This window comes from Triturus cristatus, chromosome 3_1 (assembly GCF_964204655.1).
Source record: "Triturus cristatus chromosome 3_1, aTriCri1.1, whole genome shotgun sequence".
NCBI lineage: Eukaryota > Metazoa > Chordata > Amphibia > Caudata > Salamandridae > Triturus > Triturus cristatus.
In genome coordinates this window covers 503,714,955-503,733,023 of record NC_140583.1, presented here as the reverse complement: position 1 = coordinate 503,733,023, position 18,069 = coordinate 503,714,955, and the positions used below count along the sequence as shown (strand labels likewise).

Genomic DNA, 18,069 nt, shown 5'->3' with positions numbered 1-18,069 from the left:
CAAAAAATGTCAACTCTACTCTTCCTTATTTCACCAACTGGGGTCGAAGGGGAATGCCCTTTTGATCTACTGGTCAAGGACACTTCTCTACGCTTTTCTACCAATCCCTTTTATTCTGACAGTCCATGGTCAATTTAGGAGAAAGCACAGTGACTGAGGTCCTGATTATCAGGATCCCAGTCAAACTAGGTCAGAAACACACTGACACCAGGCACAAAGTTGGGGTAACCATGCTAGGATTCTACCTTCCTACACCCATTACACTGATCGCAAATAACTGTATGCAACATATGCCTTTTATCCTATAGAGAAGCATTGCTGCGTAAAGATACATTTAAGTGAACAATTTACTTGTACATTTTTTATTTATTTTTCAAAGTACATAATTCATAATAAAGTTCTTGGTATCAAAATGTATATAAAAATGATTATTTTCGAAATTGGTCTCGATTTATTCTTGTGTGTCTCATTTATTGCCTCAGAGTACAACAAATGCTGAGTACTACCCTCTGATAAGCCTAAATTCCTTGCCCACACTAACACAAAAGTGAGCATTTAGTGTTGGTATTTTTGCTTCTGTAAACCAATAAGGGTAGCCTGGATTTTTTACACAGTGTACCTCGTTTTGGTCCACTATTTAAAGAGCCAACTTCCTACATGGACTATAGTATTCCACAAATCTATCTGGGGAAATTCCTCTACCTCCTTATGCTCTTCCAGTCCGTCCTGGGTCTCCCAAAATGGAGCCCAAAATCTTCCATGTAATATTGTAATATTACTGTTTATAAGTGCGCATACACAAAGCGCATGCATATTGCAAACACATGCGGCACATCCCTACATACTGACTTAAAAAAAAAATATATATATATTTGTATTGGTTTTTATAAGTACATTATTTGCTTCAGTGTCACGTAGCCATTGACCTATGGCAATAGGGAAGTTTCATGCATTTCGTCCTCTGATATCAAAAAAGGAACAAGGTAGTACATAAAGGCCCCGCCCCGCGTTCAACATACTTCTCCACCAATGTGGACGTTTTCTAACATGGGTAACCGATGTGATGTTATGCCGTTTTAAAGAAGGAAAAAAAAGCAAAAACAGCCCCCTTTAATGACCTCGAGTAAACAAAATGTATGAATTTTCTGCTCGCCCCCAATCCGTCACTCACCAGGCTCAATCTGTTTGTTTGACACCTCATCAAAATGTCCCCAGCAGTAGCAACATCACTCGCGCTACATACTGACTTGATGTAAGCCATCGGATAATGTTTTTTTGCCACAATTTAAATAAGTTTTGTAATTTCATCTTTTGTGCCATACAATCCTAGCAGCCCTTATGATAATGAGTTGTAGGATGGTTTGTGAACGGTCATTAAAGTGATGTAATCAATATTTTTCCAAGATCAGTGAAATATTTTATACATTTCAATGTTCCTTATGAAATGTAGTTTTTATACCGCTGCGCTTTTTGCAATAAAAGCAAGCATACATAAAATATACATCTAGTGTCTTTATATATCCTATTGCGTATGTTGAACTTAACACCACTTACATTTGTTGTAAATGGCATACAGACTGGAATCTGTGTGAAGTTTAATTGACATTTTCTGTCTCTCTGATAAGGGTGGCCATTATACTGTTTGATATATTAAGACTAGGAAGCTGAATATTTGAGTATTGTGAAGCTGCAGGATACCATTCTTGCCTGGTCCAACAACAAATGTAATCTCGGTCCTTTCCCCCTATATTTGTTTCCAACATCTGAAAATTTAATAAAGTTAAATATTTTCTCCTGTTTTTATTTTTTTTCTGAGAAGCAGTTTCATTTTTTCCTTCTTTTGCAGTTGAAAAATGAAGTGAAACTATTAGACGACCTTAAGCTGGAAAATCTGCAGCACCTTATAAATGAAGTTAGAACTGAATTGATGTCTTACTGGGATAAGTGTTTCTACAATGATGAGCAGAGGAAAGCCTTTTCACCTTTGAATGACTGTATGTAATTGTATTTATTATCCTAATGCTCTCCTTGTTCGATCATTACATTCCTTTGGCTTCACACTACACATCTGTTCAGACAGTGTTCAACTTTATCTTTTTGTTTTCTGTGTTTCTCATCAACTGAACAGATGTTGTTCACTTATTGACATTGATGAATCTGATTGGGCCAAATATTCCTTTGAAATGCGTTAGTTCTGACCATTGGTTTTTAAATAAGCTTTTATAAATATTCTTCATCTACAGGGTCTCATGAAAGGTATTGCCCACGCCCTTATTAACTTGAGACAGCTGGACCAAACCATTGTGGTCAGGATTGGGCTTTTATGGTGAAGGACCTGTTCTTTATTTTTCCTGGTCCCAGATAAGAAAATTGGACATGGGTGCTTGCTCACCTGGTATTTCCTGGTTCCGTAGACTGTCAATGTACTGCACCCCATTCTGGAACTCACCTGTTTAAGGAGAATCTCAAGATGCTGTCCATGGTTCAGATGCTTTGGCACTCAAAGCATGATGACTGGATGGTGTCTCTTGACTAGCAGGATGCATATTTTCACATACCATTCCTGCAGTTGCACTGGAGTTTCTCACTGTCCATGGTAGGTTCTCACTGTCCATGGTAGGTTCTCGCTGTCCGCGGTAGGTTCTCGCTGTCCGCGGTAGGTTCTCGCTGTCCGCGGTAGGTTCTCGCTGTCCGCGGTAGGTTCTCGCTGTCCGCGGTAGGTTCTCGCTGTCCGCGGTAGGTTCTCGCTGTCCGCGGTAGGTTCTCGCTGCCCGCGGTAGGTTCTCGCTGTCCGTGGTAACGCTGTCCGTGCTAGGCTCTGTGCTAGGCTCTCGCCGTCCGTGCTAGGCTCTCGCCGTCCGTGCTAGGCTCTCGCCGTCCGTGCTAGGCTCTCGCCGTCCGTGCTAGGCTCTCGCCGTCCGTGCTAGGCTCTCGCCGTCCGTGCTAGGCTCTCGCCGTCCGTGCTAGGCTCTCGCCGTCCGTGCTAGGCTCTCGCCGTCCGTGCTAGGCTCTCGCCGTCCGTGCTAGGCTCTCGCCGTCCGTGCTAGGCTCTCGCCGTCCGTGCTAGGCTCTCGCCGTCCGTGCTAGGCTCTCGCCGTCCGTGCTAGGCTCTCGCCGTCCGTGCTAGGCTCTCGCCGTCCGTGCTAGGCTCTCGCCGTCCGTGCTAGGCTCTCGCCGTCCGTGCTAGGCTCTCGCCGTCCGTGCTAGGCTCTCGCCGTCCGTGCTAGGCTCTCGCCGTCCGTGCTAGGCTCTCGCCGTCCGTGCTAGGCTCTCGCCGTCCGTGCTAGGCTCTCGCCGTCCGTGCTAGGCTCTCGCCGTCCGTGCTAGGCTCTCGCCGTCCGTGCTAGGCTCTCGCCGTCCGTGCTAGGCTCTCGCCGTCCGTGCTAGGCTCTCGCCGTCCGTGCTAGGCTCTCGCCGTCCGTGCTAGGCTCTCGCCGTCCGTGCTAGGCTCTCGCCGTCCGTGCTAGGCTCTCGCCGTCCGTGCTAGGCTCTCGCCGTCCGTGCTAGGCTCTCGCCGTCCGTGCTAGGCTCTCGCCGTCCGTGCTAGGCTCTCGCCGTCCGTGCTAGGCTCTCGCCGTCCGTGCTAGGCTCTCGCCGTCCGTGCTAGGCTCTCGCCGTCCGTGCTAGGCTCTCGCCGTCCGTGCTAGGCTCTCGCCGTCCGTGCTAGGCTCTCGCCGTCCGTGCTAGGCTCTCGCCGTCCGTGCTAGGCTCTCGCCGTCCGTGCTAGGCTCTCGCCGTCCGTGCTAGGCTCTCGCCGTCCGTGCTAGGCTCTCGCCGTCCGTGCTAGGCTCTCGCCGTCCGTGCTAGGCTCTCGCCGTCCGTGCTAGGCTCTCGCCGTCCGTGCTAGGCTCTCGCCGTCCGTGCTAGGCTCTCGCCGTCCGTGCTAGGCTCTCGCCGTCCGTGCTAGGCTCTCGCCGTCCGTGCTAGGCTCTCGCCGTCCGTGCTAGGCTCTCGCCGTCCGTGCTAGGCTCTCGCCGTCTGTGCTAGGCTCTCGCCGTCCGTGCTAGGCTCTACCTACTCTCAAACTATGGCTACTTGGGGAAGGGATCTTCTCCAGGGCGGGAAGGGTGGAGGGGGGCTCCTAGTGGGGATACGTCCTCCCAACTCAAGTATATGTCCAACCCCGGTATAGTACCTAGATTAGAGGCAGTTGGGCATTGGTCAAAACCTTCCAGGGTACCTACCGCTCAAGTGTGGGAAAGGAAGCAATTCCTTTTTGTTGAATAACCCTAACAAACTTTAGTAGTGTCATGCTTCATCATTGGGTTAACCCTGGCTCCTAAAGGTCCGGGAGGGCTTGACCATATTTCAGGTGGCACTTAAGAGAAAATGACCCAAAGTCGTGCTCTGACTGCCGGACCATAAATCCGAAGTCTTTGCAGGAGCGGTTCCGAAAGCTTCTTGAAGCCCGGCAGTCTGCTCCGCGCCTTTGGAGGTACCGGTCACGTAGGGGGTCGAGGGACCGGCCATGGAGCCATCATCACTCTGCGTCCAAGTCTTTGCACTCTGGGTCAGGTAAGTCAAAGCACAAGAAGAAGTCGAAGAAGCATCATCGCTCTTTGACTTCTCCCCGTCCGTCGGCCGCAACGAGGGATGTGGGTGGTGCCCCCCGGCAGCTCCGCGTGCGTAGCGGATAGGGCCGACTCAGGGCTTAGCGCTCTACGTGGGACCTCGAGCGACCCCTGCCCAGCTTCGTCAATTTTATGAAGCGATGCATGCCATCTTTGGCAGCCAGACTCTGCCGGCCCGCCTTCGGGCTCCGCGGACTCGGCTGGGGACCCTGGGCGGATCCATCATCAGCACCCCTTGGATCCAGGACTGGATCCGGCTCGGCGCCGGTCAGCCCTGTGACACCTCCCCTGGCGCCGATTCCATCGGCACCACGTCTGCAAATGGCATCGTCTAGGTGGACACTGAGCCAAACTGATGCTGACCAATGCTGGATCAGGTGCCAACTGGTACTTTTGTGCCCCTGTTCTACCCTGGCTCTTTGAGACCAGATTGGCAGCCAGAGGTGAGTGAGGAGTGCTGTGAGGGTTCTGGAGACCCTTTAACCGACCAGTTAGGGTATGAACCGGACTGGAGGAAGCCAGTGGTCTGGATACCTCACCAGACCATGGCATGTCTCCTCCTACCGTGGCTACGGAGGAGGGAGCGTCGTACGCAGTGGTGTTGCGTAGGGTGGCCGAGGCTCTCCACCTCGAGCTACCTACGGTGGCAGTCTGGACTAACCTCCTGACAGAGGTGCTTCAACCGGCATCGGAGCCCCTGTTGCTGTTTAATGAAGCCCTAACAAACATCCTTTTGGGGACCAGGTCCAGCCCCAACACATTCGCTCCTGTGGATAGGATGATGGCCCGATGCCACCGCCTGCCCCGGGCGACCCCACTTTCCTCTTCCAACACCCCACCCGTGAGAGCTAGGTGGTCCAAGCCTCCACCTCCAAGGGTGCATTCCCTACCACTCCACCTGCCTCCAGAAGACTTTGCTCCGACACGCTTCACTTGGCAGAAGTGTCCAGAATCAAGAGAGCCAGAAGTGGGGGTAGGCTTTTTTCATACAATGCCGCTAAACTTTGGAATGCTCTCCCGCTTGATCTCTGTAGTGAACCCATTCATTCTATCTTTCAAAAGCATTTGAAGACCTGGCTCTTCCCTTAACTTCTGGCCTGCCCCTTCTGGTTTTTCCGCTCAGGGCTGGGATGCTCCCGAGTATCGATGTGCTTTACAAAAACCCATTCCATTCCACCTGATACCGAATACAAAAAGCGGGACCATCTTGGGAAGATGCTTTCTTCCTCCTGCTTGGGACTGCGGTCGGTAAAACACCATGTCTATTTGGCCTTTATACCCACTGCGTGTGGGACACTGTTGCCCAAGTGCTGCCTCAGTGCCTGGAGGAGGCCCGGGCCATACACTCAGGCAGTTGCCGAAGGGGGAGAGAAACAGCGAATTTTACCATCCGCTGTGGGCTGGATATCGCTGACTTGCTAGGCAGTACGATTTCTACATCGGTAGCCCTTCGGCGCTAAGCCTGGTTGAGGTCGACTGGTTTTTCAGGGGCTGTCCAATCCACTCTTATGGACATGCCCTTTGATGGACGTCGCCTATTCGGCGACAAGACAGACAACGCGATGGAGAGCTTTAAGGAGTCTTGGGCTACGGCCAGGTCTTTGGGCCTCTCCTGTGCAGTCTGCCTTTGCCTCTTTTGTGGCTATGGAAGGGGTGCCCCACCACGTCCCGCCCAGAGCCACAGGCCAGGACAAGCTGTTCAGCCCCAGCACGGCCAATTACGTGGGAATCACGTTCTGGGGGCCAGCGGGCCTGCCAGTCCACCACAGCCCACTTTGTAGCAGCCTTCAAACCTTCCTAGTCTGACCTCTTAGGAGCAACAAACTCCAGTGGGCTGCAGGATTTGCCATCACCTCCCCCACTGGCGCACCATCACATCGGAGAGGTGGGTTTTGCAAATGGGGGCTACACCCTCCCCTTCGAGACTACTCCTCCCACCATGCCGCCTCAGTACCATCGCATGTCGGAGGATCATCTTCCCCTTCTCCAACAGGAAGTTTTGGTACTCTTGGCCAAGGGGGCCATCGAGCTAGTTCCTGTCCCAGAAGTAGGTTGTGGTTGCTATTCCCACTACTTTCTGGTACCCAAGAAGGACAAAGGCCTGCGTCCTATCTTGGATCTCAGGAACATCAACCGCTTCCTCCGGAAGGAGAAGTTCGATATGTTGATGCTAGCTCAGGTCATGTCTGCCCTAGACCATGGAGACTGGATGGTAGCGTTGGACTTGCAGGAAGCTTATTTTCACATCCCAGTCCTGCCGGCCCACTGGCGTTTCCTATGGTTCACGGTATGCCACGAGCACTTTCAGTTTACCGTGCTCCCCTTTGCCCTTACTAGCGCCCTTCGGGTGTTCAGGAAAGCGATGGTGGTCACAGCTCATCTTCGCAGATCAGGGGTTCCAGTCTTCCCCTATCTCGACGACTGGCTGTTGAAGGCGTGCTCGCCCCAGGCTGTCGTCTTCCACCTCCAGACTACGGTCGACCTCCTGCATTCGCTCGGGTTCTCCATCAACGTGCCGAAGTCGCACCCGATTCCCTCTCAAAAGCTCCTTTTCATTGGAGCGGTACTGGACACAACACAGTTTCAGGTCTATCCTCCCGAACATCGAGTCCGAGATATTTGGGCTTGATTCTGTTCTTTCAGCCGCTATCCCGAGTTTCGGTCAGGATGACCCTCCGGCCACAGGGCCTGAGGGCCTCCTGCATGCTACTGCGGACCATGCCAGATGGCATATGTGGGCTCTGCAGTGGGACCTGAAGTTCCAGTGCGCACAACATCAGGGGAAACCTGTTCGATTGCGTCCAGATCTCGGCGGGCACTGCACACCAATTGCAGTGGTGGCTCACAAACCAGGATTGGGTCGATGACAGATTCCTCTCCCTTCCCCAACCAGAGTTCACAGTGGTGACAGATGCATCACTTCTGGGATGGGGCGGCCACATGGGAGCGACTGAGATCAGAGGCCTCTGGTCTCCGGCGGAGTCCGGTCTCCACATCAACCTTCTAGAATTTCGGGCGATTCGTCTTGCACTCAAAGTATACTTTCCCTCTGTCCGGGGAAGAGTAGTGTAGGTTTTCACAGACAACACCACCGCCGTATGATCCTACAACTATCAAGGTGGGCTGGGGTCGTGCACACTATGTTAGGAGGCCCTCTGCCTCTGGACATAGCTGGAACATCGGGGCATATCCCTGGTGGTTCAACACCTGGCAGGTTCCCTGATCGCCAGGGCAGTTGAACTCGGCCTCAAGTGCATGATGGATCACGAATGTCGTCTTCACTCAGAGGTGGTGCCAAGTCTCTTTCAGCAGTGGTTAGATCTTGGTCAGAAATTCTGCGCTTTGGAATTTCCAAGGCGGCGCTCGCTTGGCGGCACTTTTTGTCGCAAGTGGAGTTGCGGTCTTCCATGCGCCTTTCCGCCTATACCTGTTCTGCCTAGAGTGCTGAAGAAGATCAAGCGCGACTGGGCCCAAGTCATTCTTGTGGCTTCGAATTGGGCACGAAGAGTCTGGTATCCAGAGCTATTGCACATGGCAATCGATCCTCTGATTGGACTGCCTCTTCAGGAGAACCTTCTGTCGCAGCTGCAGGAGATGGTCCTCCACCCAAACCTGTCCTGTGTGGAGATTGAGCGGCGACAGTTGAAGTCTGTGATTTTATCTTGGCAGCCAGGCGTCCCTCCACTAAGACGGTATACGTCTGTCGATTGAACAAATTTGTGGCGTGGTGTACAGTAGAGGCTGTGGATCCCCCCTTTCCGCCCCTCTTTTTGAGGTTCTCTTGTTCCTTCTTTCTTTGGCCCAGCAGGGCTTTGTTCTGGGCACTCTAAAAGGCTACCTCTCGGCCATTTTAGCCTTCCTTAAGCTTCCTGATCAGCCTTCTCTTTTCAAGTCCCCTGTTGAAAATAGCTTCCTTCAGGGCATTACTCATCTTTTTTCCTCCTTTTCCCCTTGAGCTGCTACATAACTGTTCTCTCAGGATTCTGACTTGTCTTTCTGGTGGCCATCACCTCTGCGCGCAGGAAGAGTGAGCTCCAAGCTTTCTTCTGGACCTCCCTGTTCGAGGCATATTAGCTGTAGATCATATGCTTTGGTGTTGAGTCCGGATGTTTGCACTTTGTTTTTGTTCGAAGAAGTCTTGTCACAAAGTAGCTGACTCCTCATTTCGGGTGATAGTGCGCATGGGCATCAACTCCATCCTTAGATATTTTTTTTTTTCCGCCATCGGGTTCGGAAGTGTAATGCTGCGCTCCAGTTCGTTACCGTTTACGGACCCCTTTGACGCGCAATCCACTACCCTCGACGGTATTGTTATTGATCGCAGTTCCTCATTCGACGTGCATCGTCTCACTTCGGAAAATTTTCTATCGGAAAACTTGAGGTAGGCCGTCGTGCTCACCGTGCTAGCTTGAATGGAGTCCGATCCATCCACTGCTATGTCCCGGGTGTCTTGCCAAATTTCCGCGCACCGACTTGCATAAAGTGTGCAACCTCTGCAGGTCAGCGTACTGTGAGTACAGATCCCCTTGTGCCCATTAAACATGAGGCAAAAGCTCTTGCCCCTCCATAGCACTCTGATTCAGGTCGGCACCGACAAAGTGTTTCCGATTGCCTCCCCCCCCCCCCCCCCCCCACACCGCCACCCCCCGGTTCCAAAATAAAAACAGAAGCCTTCTGGCTCGGGTTCGAGCCAGCCCCACTCTGATGCCGAACCAACACCTTCATTGTACCGTCCTTGAAGCTCACTCACGCAGCTTGGGAATACAGATGCTGTGATTCTTCGCGCACAGAATATCATCCAGACGTACACAGTGCATTGTCAATGTTTCCAGAACTTACCAGGGATTAACCATACCGCTATGGCGAGTTGATGTAAAGAGCCGGTCGGCCAAACCGTACCCCTGACTGCCAGCCTTTCCTCACACTGAGTACCCGGATGGGTCCTCTTGTGAGTAATACCCTTTCACTTCTCACTTGTGGCACATCACTAGTTCACAAGGCTGCGCATTAAGCAATCCAGATGTCCCTGTATCACTAGTCCTGAGGAGATCCCGTACTGATGGAGGGGCGAAACGCTGAAAGAGCGAACCATTGCCCAGTGCGTATTGTATACAGTTGCTGTTTACAAAGAACTTATACAAGAATGGTCGCCTTTTAAGATTTATGGAAACCTTGTATATAAATATACACCCTGTCACTTACGATTAGGTTCCATTTTTCACTTTGGGACACAGTGCACAAATATCTGTTCTATTGTAAATTTAAACAATGTATATAATAAGTCTGTTGTGTTTATAAAACAAGTCATAATTTTACAAATGTGTTGGTGGTTCCTTGCCCTCGACATTATTCTACCCTCTTTTTATTGCGATTGTGCAAATTATATTGCTTGAATCATTTTTTATGAGTCCACAGGAACCGTTGTTTCCCCTTATATAACCATTACCCTGGTTCCGTTAGTGAGTAGGGTTCCCCTGTCCTTTCTCTTTTGAACCAACACCTTCAGCATCTGTTCGCATGCAATTATTTGGTTACATATTTAAGGGAAGGAGTGCAGCTGCACATTTTCTGTCTTGCGAACCAACACCTTTGGCACCAAGACATAAGGCCAAGCATCTATCTGTCAACATACCTTCGGGACCAAAGATTCCACCTTTGACACTGAAAGGCTTGGCCCGAAACCTTCCAAGGCCAAAGACTGAGCCTAAACCCTCCAATGGCAACGACTCTGGCTTAGGAGGGATTCGGCTCAAAGGCTCGGAGCCGACACCCTCCTAAGCCAAAGGCTCGGAGCCGTCACCCTCCTAAGCCAAAGGCTCGGAGCCGCAACCTTCGATGCCCAAACCGCCACGTAAAGAGACCCCCCCCCCCCTCTCCCCCAAGTGCCTCCATCCGATGAGCCAACTTTCGACCTGAAACAGAAAAAGCTGGTGATAAACCCTAAAACAGGACATATTCAGGCAACCTTTCCAGAAAAACTGAAAATTGCCCTACCAGAGGACCTTCATATCCCTCTTAAGAAGAATGTGGATTCTAACCCTTCTCCTCCTTTTATTCCACCTTCTCCACCTCCTAATACTAACTTGATTATTACACCATTAAATTCACCACCAACACCACTTACACCTGACCCACAGGATGAGGGGGATGGGAATGAGGATCAGGATGCACCACAAGACACTGACCCTTGGTAGGATTACTACACAGATCCAAATACGGATAATGACCCTGATTTGTTTCCCTCCGGACCCTCCCCACCTGATGACAACATTGGCTGTGTTGAGCTCCTTAACAGGGCTGCCCATTATCATGGGGTAGAACTTCATAAAGCGCCTTTAGAAGAGGATTTCCTCTTTGAGACTCTTACTTCCTCACAAAGAACTACTCCTACCTTGCCAATGCTTAATGGCATGTTACAACACACAGACGAGGGATTTAAAGATCCTGTAAGGGCAAGAATAATCACGCCTAGAGCGGATAAAAAATACAAATCTACTACCACTCCTATTTATATTAAAGGTCAGCTCCCCTTAGATTCTCTTGTAGTCTCCAACGCATGCAAGAGGGTTAACTCACAAGGCACAGGAGAGACCCCTCCTAACAAGGAGTGCAAGCTTATTGATGCCTCAAGCAAGAGAGTGGCTTCACAAGCAGCAAACAACTTGCAACTTGCCAACGCCCTCCGCACTGCTAGCTCGTTATGACCGGGCTCATTACGATGAGCTATGAAAAAATCATGCAACATTTGCCTGACGAATATAAATCTAAGGCTAATCGTGAGAAAGTGGGTTTCTGTTGTAGTAAATCCCCCCCCCCCTTTTTTTTTTTTGTTTTGTTGCCAGACTACTGATGCTCTTTGACTTGATGTTCTCTGGGGCCCTGCCAATCAGGACCCCAGGGCCTGTGTTCTTTCCCCAAAACAAAACCCAATTGGCAATTCTGGCCACAGGTAGGTCCCTGGTAAATGGTGCCCCATGTACCCAGAGCACTGTGACCAGAGAAGGCTCCTAAGGGCTGCAGCACCAATTGTGCCGCCCTTAGGGGCCCTGTACCTTTTCACAAACGCACTGCCTTGCAGGCTGCGTGTCTTGGTGCAGACCAAAAGTGGAGTCGACAAATGGCACCCATCCCTGTGTGCCATTCCTACCAACCACTGCCCTGGCCTAGGTCAGTCACCCCTCTAGCTGTGCGCACTATGCCAGTGATGAGAGCACAGAGGCATGAACCCTGTGGCCCCTACAGTGTCGGAGTTCATTCTCAGAAATTGTAAGTGCAGTGTACCATTAAAGAGTATATGGTTCTGGGAGGTTGTCATTACGAACTCCACAGTACCATGATGGATACGATGAAGTCTGGAAAGTTTAGTATCAAACTTCTCAACACATTGTACCCACACTGATGCCAGTGAGGGTTTCAATGTAAAACGCACAACAGAGGGCATTTTAGAAATGCCCTGATCTCGATCCACAACCAGTGTCCCGACTGAGTGGCTGCTTAGGCTGCCACCCACCATGCATGTTGCTGGACCCCTGGGTCGAGAGCCATCCGCTCTCGAGGGCCTGCAACAATGCATATCCTGGTACGAGGTGCTAGGTCCCCTCCCCCAGGATGGGCAAGGGAAGCTTCAAAGGCTTGCCGCCTTTGTGAGCTTCTCCAGACCACTTGCTGTACTCAGCAACTGGTCCCCACTGGTTCTACGCCCCCACTTTTGGGCGGGAGAACAGGCAGGAAAAACAAGTGAGGAAGAGAGGTGTGCCCACCTCTGCCAACACCACCACTAAGGTGGGGGAGGCGAGGTGAAGCACAATCTCAAGTCCCTGCCATCTTGAGGATGGGGGAACCCAGGGAAAGGCTCCTGCCCCCCGTCCCACTGGAGAGTGGCAGAATAGGGGGTGTACCCACCCCAGGGAAGGGACCCATTGGTCCCTGCCCTTTACCTACCTGCAACGCCCCTAAACTTAGTATTTAGGGGAACCCTTAACCTTCCTTCCTCAGATCAAGCAACCACAAGAAAAGTAGAAAACTATGAAAAGCCGTGCAGCGCTAACAGGACGACGCCCACTGACTTTGCCCCAGCCCTACAGACATGTCTCCCCTCGAACCTGCTCCTGTAAAATCCCGGCGTGTCCAGCGGCCAGCAACCCCAAAAACCCCGGAGGACCTGCCTTCACTTTCCCAGCTGTTTCTCCCGTGAACACCGTACGTGTTTGAACTGCAGCTTCGGGTGCCAGCCAGGCGAATCCAGCCCACTCTGCAACCGCCGAAACCGGCCTGAGCTCGAGTGGAAAAAATACCACAAGGAGGTCCCCCTGGCGATCCTTACCCGAGATCCGACGACCCCTGACCTGCCTCAAGCCTCCTGACGCCTGCAGCCTCAATCCAGAGGACCCCCTCCCCACCGCGACCAGAGCGGGTAAGAAAATCCGACGTCCCAAGGCACCCCTGCACCAGACGCCCCACGGCTGTGTGTGCCCAACCCAGTGTTGCCTAACCAACCCTCAACATCCCAACTTACCCCTCGAAGCGGTGGAAGATCCTCGTCCCCGAGCCTGCAGTGTTTCTTTGTTCCAGAGAATCTCCATTGAAATCAACAGGGCACAAGACCTCAAAACAGCACCTTGCACCCGGCCGCCCAAGTGCCGCTGAGGGTGCCCCTTTTGTGCTAACCTGTTCCCCCAACTTGCCCTGAGCTTAACCCTAGGAGCTTTGCTCCCACAACAACGTGCTTGCCAGCAGCCATCAACCAGAGTCCCCCTATCCTCCATAGGATAACATTGGGCCTCAACACACTGCACCCGGCCGCCCTAGTGCCACTGGGGGTGCAACAACAGTGCATCACTGACCCTGGGAGACCCCTGAGTCTTGCCCCAGAACTCTAACTTCAAAGACCGAATACTTACCTCGAAACCGATAACTTTTTTTTCCTCATAGGAGAACATGGAAACTTTTTGGGAGAAAGTGTCCGTGTCGACTTTTGAAAACTAAGAATATTCCTTAAAAATCACACAATTAGCCTAACCAAATTTTCTCATCTGTTTTCAGGAAAGGTCCCAGTGCTGAACCCAGGTGTCCAGCACTGAGTAAGGAAAGTAACTTACTTGTGAATTAAATTTCCTTCCATAGGATAACATTGGGGGTACTTTGTGAAAGTTTCCAAGTAAAACTTAAAACGATGCTGACAGCGAGTAACTTCTCTCCTTATGTCCCATGGCTATTACTTCATATCCCATGACTGGTACATGCTGGCCACTTTGTGTCGAAGGTGTATAAAATGTTGCCTTTACCCATGAAAAAACACAAAAGGGTGGAGGTCATATGGGAGGCTGAGCCAAATCTAACAGGCATACCTTTTGACTGGGAGGTGATTCATAAGTTAGCCCTTACACATAAAGTCTCACCCATCCTATTTCAGACGAAATATATGCTCCTCAACAGGGCCTTTTGGACGCCTGACAGGCTTTTCAGATGTAAATTAAGAGACTCTCCTGTGTGCTGGAACTGTCAATCAGGTTCTGGTGATCTTGCACACATGCTATTTTCATGTCCTTCATTAGGGGATTACTGGGGAAAGATATTTGATTGCATTTCTCACGTTTTTAAGATAAAACCTGTACAGGAATTTGTTTACGTTATTCTGGGGGCGCTGGATCCGCAAACAACAATAGACCAAGATCGTCAGCTGTTGGATTTAATGTTAACAATGGCATGTAAAGTGATTCTTTGCAAATGGAAAAATGCGACTGAAGTGAGTTTTAAAATCTGGCAGGAGTGGTTCTTTCCTGAGGGGGGTCTAGTAATCCGGCTCTGCAGGCTTCTACCTGGAGCCCTTCTAACAAAAAGCTTTGGAAATCATTGGATGCATCCTCCTTTCATTATGAGCCACCTTGAGAGGTATACTGTGGTTGGTCCCTCTGATCGGGGTTGCTGTGAGCTGAGGCGTGGTTGACCTCTCGAGTCCAGGGGCGCTGCGCCCACACATTGAGCAATGTAACTAGGGATGTACCTGTATATTGATGATGCGAGCTGGAATGGGTTTTCTTTATTTCTTTTGTCTTGCTATTCATTTTCTATTTTTGTATCTGTATGTGATGGACATGACTATTTTGAACCTTGTGTACGGAAGAGTTATTGTATTGTCTCTGTTACTTTAATAAAAATGACTTGAAATAAAAAAAAAATCGTACAAACTACAAAAACGTAATTACTTACCCGTTTTAAGTATATCGGCCTCCAGCAGCTTCTGATCCAAATGCGTAGCTACGCAACGGAGAACAATCTAAAAATAAACCTGAGTAAGACCCGAACCATGTCAATCAACACCAAGAACAAACATCAGAAGTCATGGGCCCTAGGTGGTCAAAAAATAGAGCCGGCGTCAGAGTATAAATACCTTGGAGTCATCTTCGACAGAGATGGTACATTTGCACGGCATAAACAAGAAACAAAAAGGAGAGGGATTTGCATTGCTGTCGCATTGAGAAACTTAGCCAACCACCTGACGGGGCCAATTTTGACTCCTTAATTGAAGGTTATTCAGGCCAAACTACTCCCTTCCATCTGCTATGGCAGTGAGGCACTACGAGGAAGACTCTTAAGAACATGGACACAACCCAAACAAAAGCCTACAGAATAATGTTTTCGCTCCCGCACTACACTTCGCCTGCCCAAATAAGGCTGGAGTTTGGTTTGCTAAAACAAGACCTTGCCAGACAGGGAGCCTACATCATCTGCTGCCACATACTCCGCTCGGCCACAGCTAACACCCTAAATTCGCTGCTATGGCAAGACATCCAAAGCAGGGACGAATCTCAAGCAAGATCTTATTTGAAGGCAGCCCTGGGGGTCACCAACCAATTTGCGATTTGGGATATGCAACTTGGGCATAATACGTTTAAAAAAACTGGTCTGGAAAAATGTAAAATCTCTTTCCTTATTAGAGGACAAGGCCGCATTCACAAAAAGAAACCACGCATGGATGACCTTAAACTCATACAAAACCCTGACACCACAATCATACTTCAGTCAGGGCTATCCTAAGGCCATAAAACTGCGGTTTTTGAAACTCAGATTAGGGGTCTTGCCGAGTAGAGAGCATCTTCCACCATGGCTTAGGAGCAAAGGCCAAGAAGCCTGTCCGCTCTGTAACCAAGAAAAGGGCGATCTTCTCCACTTGACTTGCCTATGTGAAGAGCTTTGGCTAGCCCGCCAACACCTCCTAAAGGACTAGTTCAAGCAGTTTGGGACTAGCACTAGAAGGCAAGCAGTGCTTGCCTGTATGAACCCTGCAAAAACGAAACTGAACTGCAGATATGTTAAGTTCCTTGCGATGACCGAGCACAGACTGTTAAACTCACCAAAACAGGGAACAACTACACAGATAACAAGCAGGAGGTCATTAGGACGCTAAGGAACATGCTGTCCTGCATCAGGGAAAAATGCTGCTGGACAATTACTCTGGGTCTTTTACTGTACGCTTTTAAAAATGATGATTGTAATGAACAAACTTTTATGCTATTTTAAATTTTTGTAATATGTTTGCACTGGTTTTAATTAACTATGCATAATAAACTTACCTTACCTTAAGTAGATGTCCCAGTGCTGAATATAGGAGACAAAATACTGAATACTGGATTACAAAAGTAACGCAAAAGTAACTTACCTGCTAAGTGAATTTCCTCCCATAGGATAACATTGGTGATTCTATGTGAAAAAGTTTCTAAGTGTCAACTTTTATAATACAATAATAATCTTTAAAAATCGTACGTCTAATTAAAACTAATTTACTCAACTGTTTTCAGGAAATGTCCCAGTGCTGAATCTAGGATCCAGCCCTGTTAGCAAAAGTAAAACATTTCTTAAAAAGCCCATTCATTCGAATGTTCTATACCTGCAATGGGTTGCAAACTGCTTACTTAAAACTGTAACCAAAACCAGTACAAGTTGCACTGCAATTTTGAACTGTGTTCATACAAGTAATTTACTACTGAAAAGTATTTGTATGCTTGCCTGTACCAGGCTTGCTTGGTTCTAAAAATAAAACAGTATATTTTTTTTATACAAAACAACTGGCCTAGAGTTCAGTTCTTGAGTCTTTGGATTCATTTTCTGACTGAGGGTGTACATTAAATGCTTTACACTGTCCTCTGAAACTGCCTTACTGCTCGACCAAGCTACCACTTTAGAGAGTAAGGTTCTATCTAACTTTAACCTCTGCCAAACCTCTGGCGACTCTTGGACTCTTTACACACTGTACCTCACTTTGGTGCAGTATATATAGAGCCAGTTTCTTACACTAATGGCCTACTTCAGGAAGGTAAACTCATTACCAATACCGCCATTAGATGTGCACTAGACGCAGCAGGCACTGCAGCTCGTGCAATTAACACCAGTGTACTATTACGCAGACACGCTTGGCTCAGAATTTCTGGATTTACGCCGGAGGTGCAAACCTCCATACTTAGCCAACCCTTTGACAAAGAGCATGTTTTCGGTCCAGCTGTTGATATCTTGCTGGAAAAGATGAAAAAGGACACTGAGGTCGCAAAGTCCATGGGGGCTTTACAGTTACCTGCCAGTAGGGGTTCTTTTCACTGCTCATTTTACAGGGGTGGTTCAAAAACTGTGTCCACTAAGAATACCTCCTCTTACAAGGGCAATTTACTAATCCCCCCCTCATCCAGAGGTTATTCTAGAGATAGTTTTAGAGGAAACAGTGGATGGAGAAGAGGGAGAGGTAATTCCACACGAACTTCCCCCGCAATTCCCCGATCATTCCACTCCTGTCGGGGGACGCCTCTCCCAACTCCTACCTGTATGGAATTCAATCACCTCCGACAAGTGGGTGCTACAAATTATCCAATATGGCTACTGCCTGGAGCTTACAAGCACTCCCCCAAATATTCTTCCAAGAGCACATGGAATGTCACCGGAACATCTCACCCTCTTAAAGTAAGAGGTTCTATCTCTCTTAGAAAAACATGCTATAGAACCAGTCCCATGAATATATCAAGGGACCGGGGTATACTCCATGTATTTCTTGATTCCCAAAAAGGACGGCTCTCTGGCCTATACTAGTCCTCAGACAGCTGAATCTAGTCGGACCACTTTCACATGGTCACACTCAACAGGTGCTACCACTACTCCAGCAAGGCGCCTTTCTGTCCACTCTAGACTTGAAGGACGCCTATTTCCATATTCCCATTCACCGTGCTCACAGAAAATATCTCAGGTTTGTGGTAGACGGACAACATTATTGGTTCAAAGTTCTCCCATTTGGAGTAACTACAGCACCCAGTGTTTTCACAAAGTGCCTGGCAGTAGTCGCAGCTCATCTAAGAAGACAGCACATTCATGGCTTCCCTTACCTAGACGATTGGTTGATAAAAGCCAGATCACAACAAAGCTGCCTACACCACACTCGACAGACAGTCCAGCTGCTTTAAGACTTGGGGTTTATCCAACACACAAGTGTATCTAGGCGCCATAATAGACACTCTCA

At 49.3% G+C, this 18,069-nt stretch overlaps 1 protein-coding gene across 2 annotated transcripts in view; it reads left to right on the top strand.

The window, feature by feature from the left end:
- Positions 1–18,069, top strand: part of PRC1 (protein regulator of cytokinesis 1) — a 558,854-nt gene that overhangs the window by 130,094 nt on the left and 410,691 nt on the right. For both annotated transcript variants that reach the window (XM_085644386.1, XM_085644387.1), the window contains exon 7: positions 1,847–1,994. In XM_085644386.1, coding sequence (XP_085500512.1) covers positions 1,847–1,994 — 148 coding nt within the window. The remainder of the gene's footprint in view (positions 1–1,846; positions 1,995–18,069) is intronic.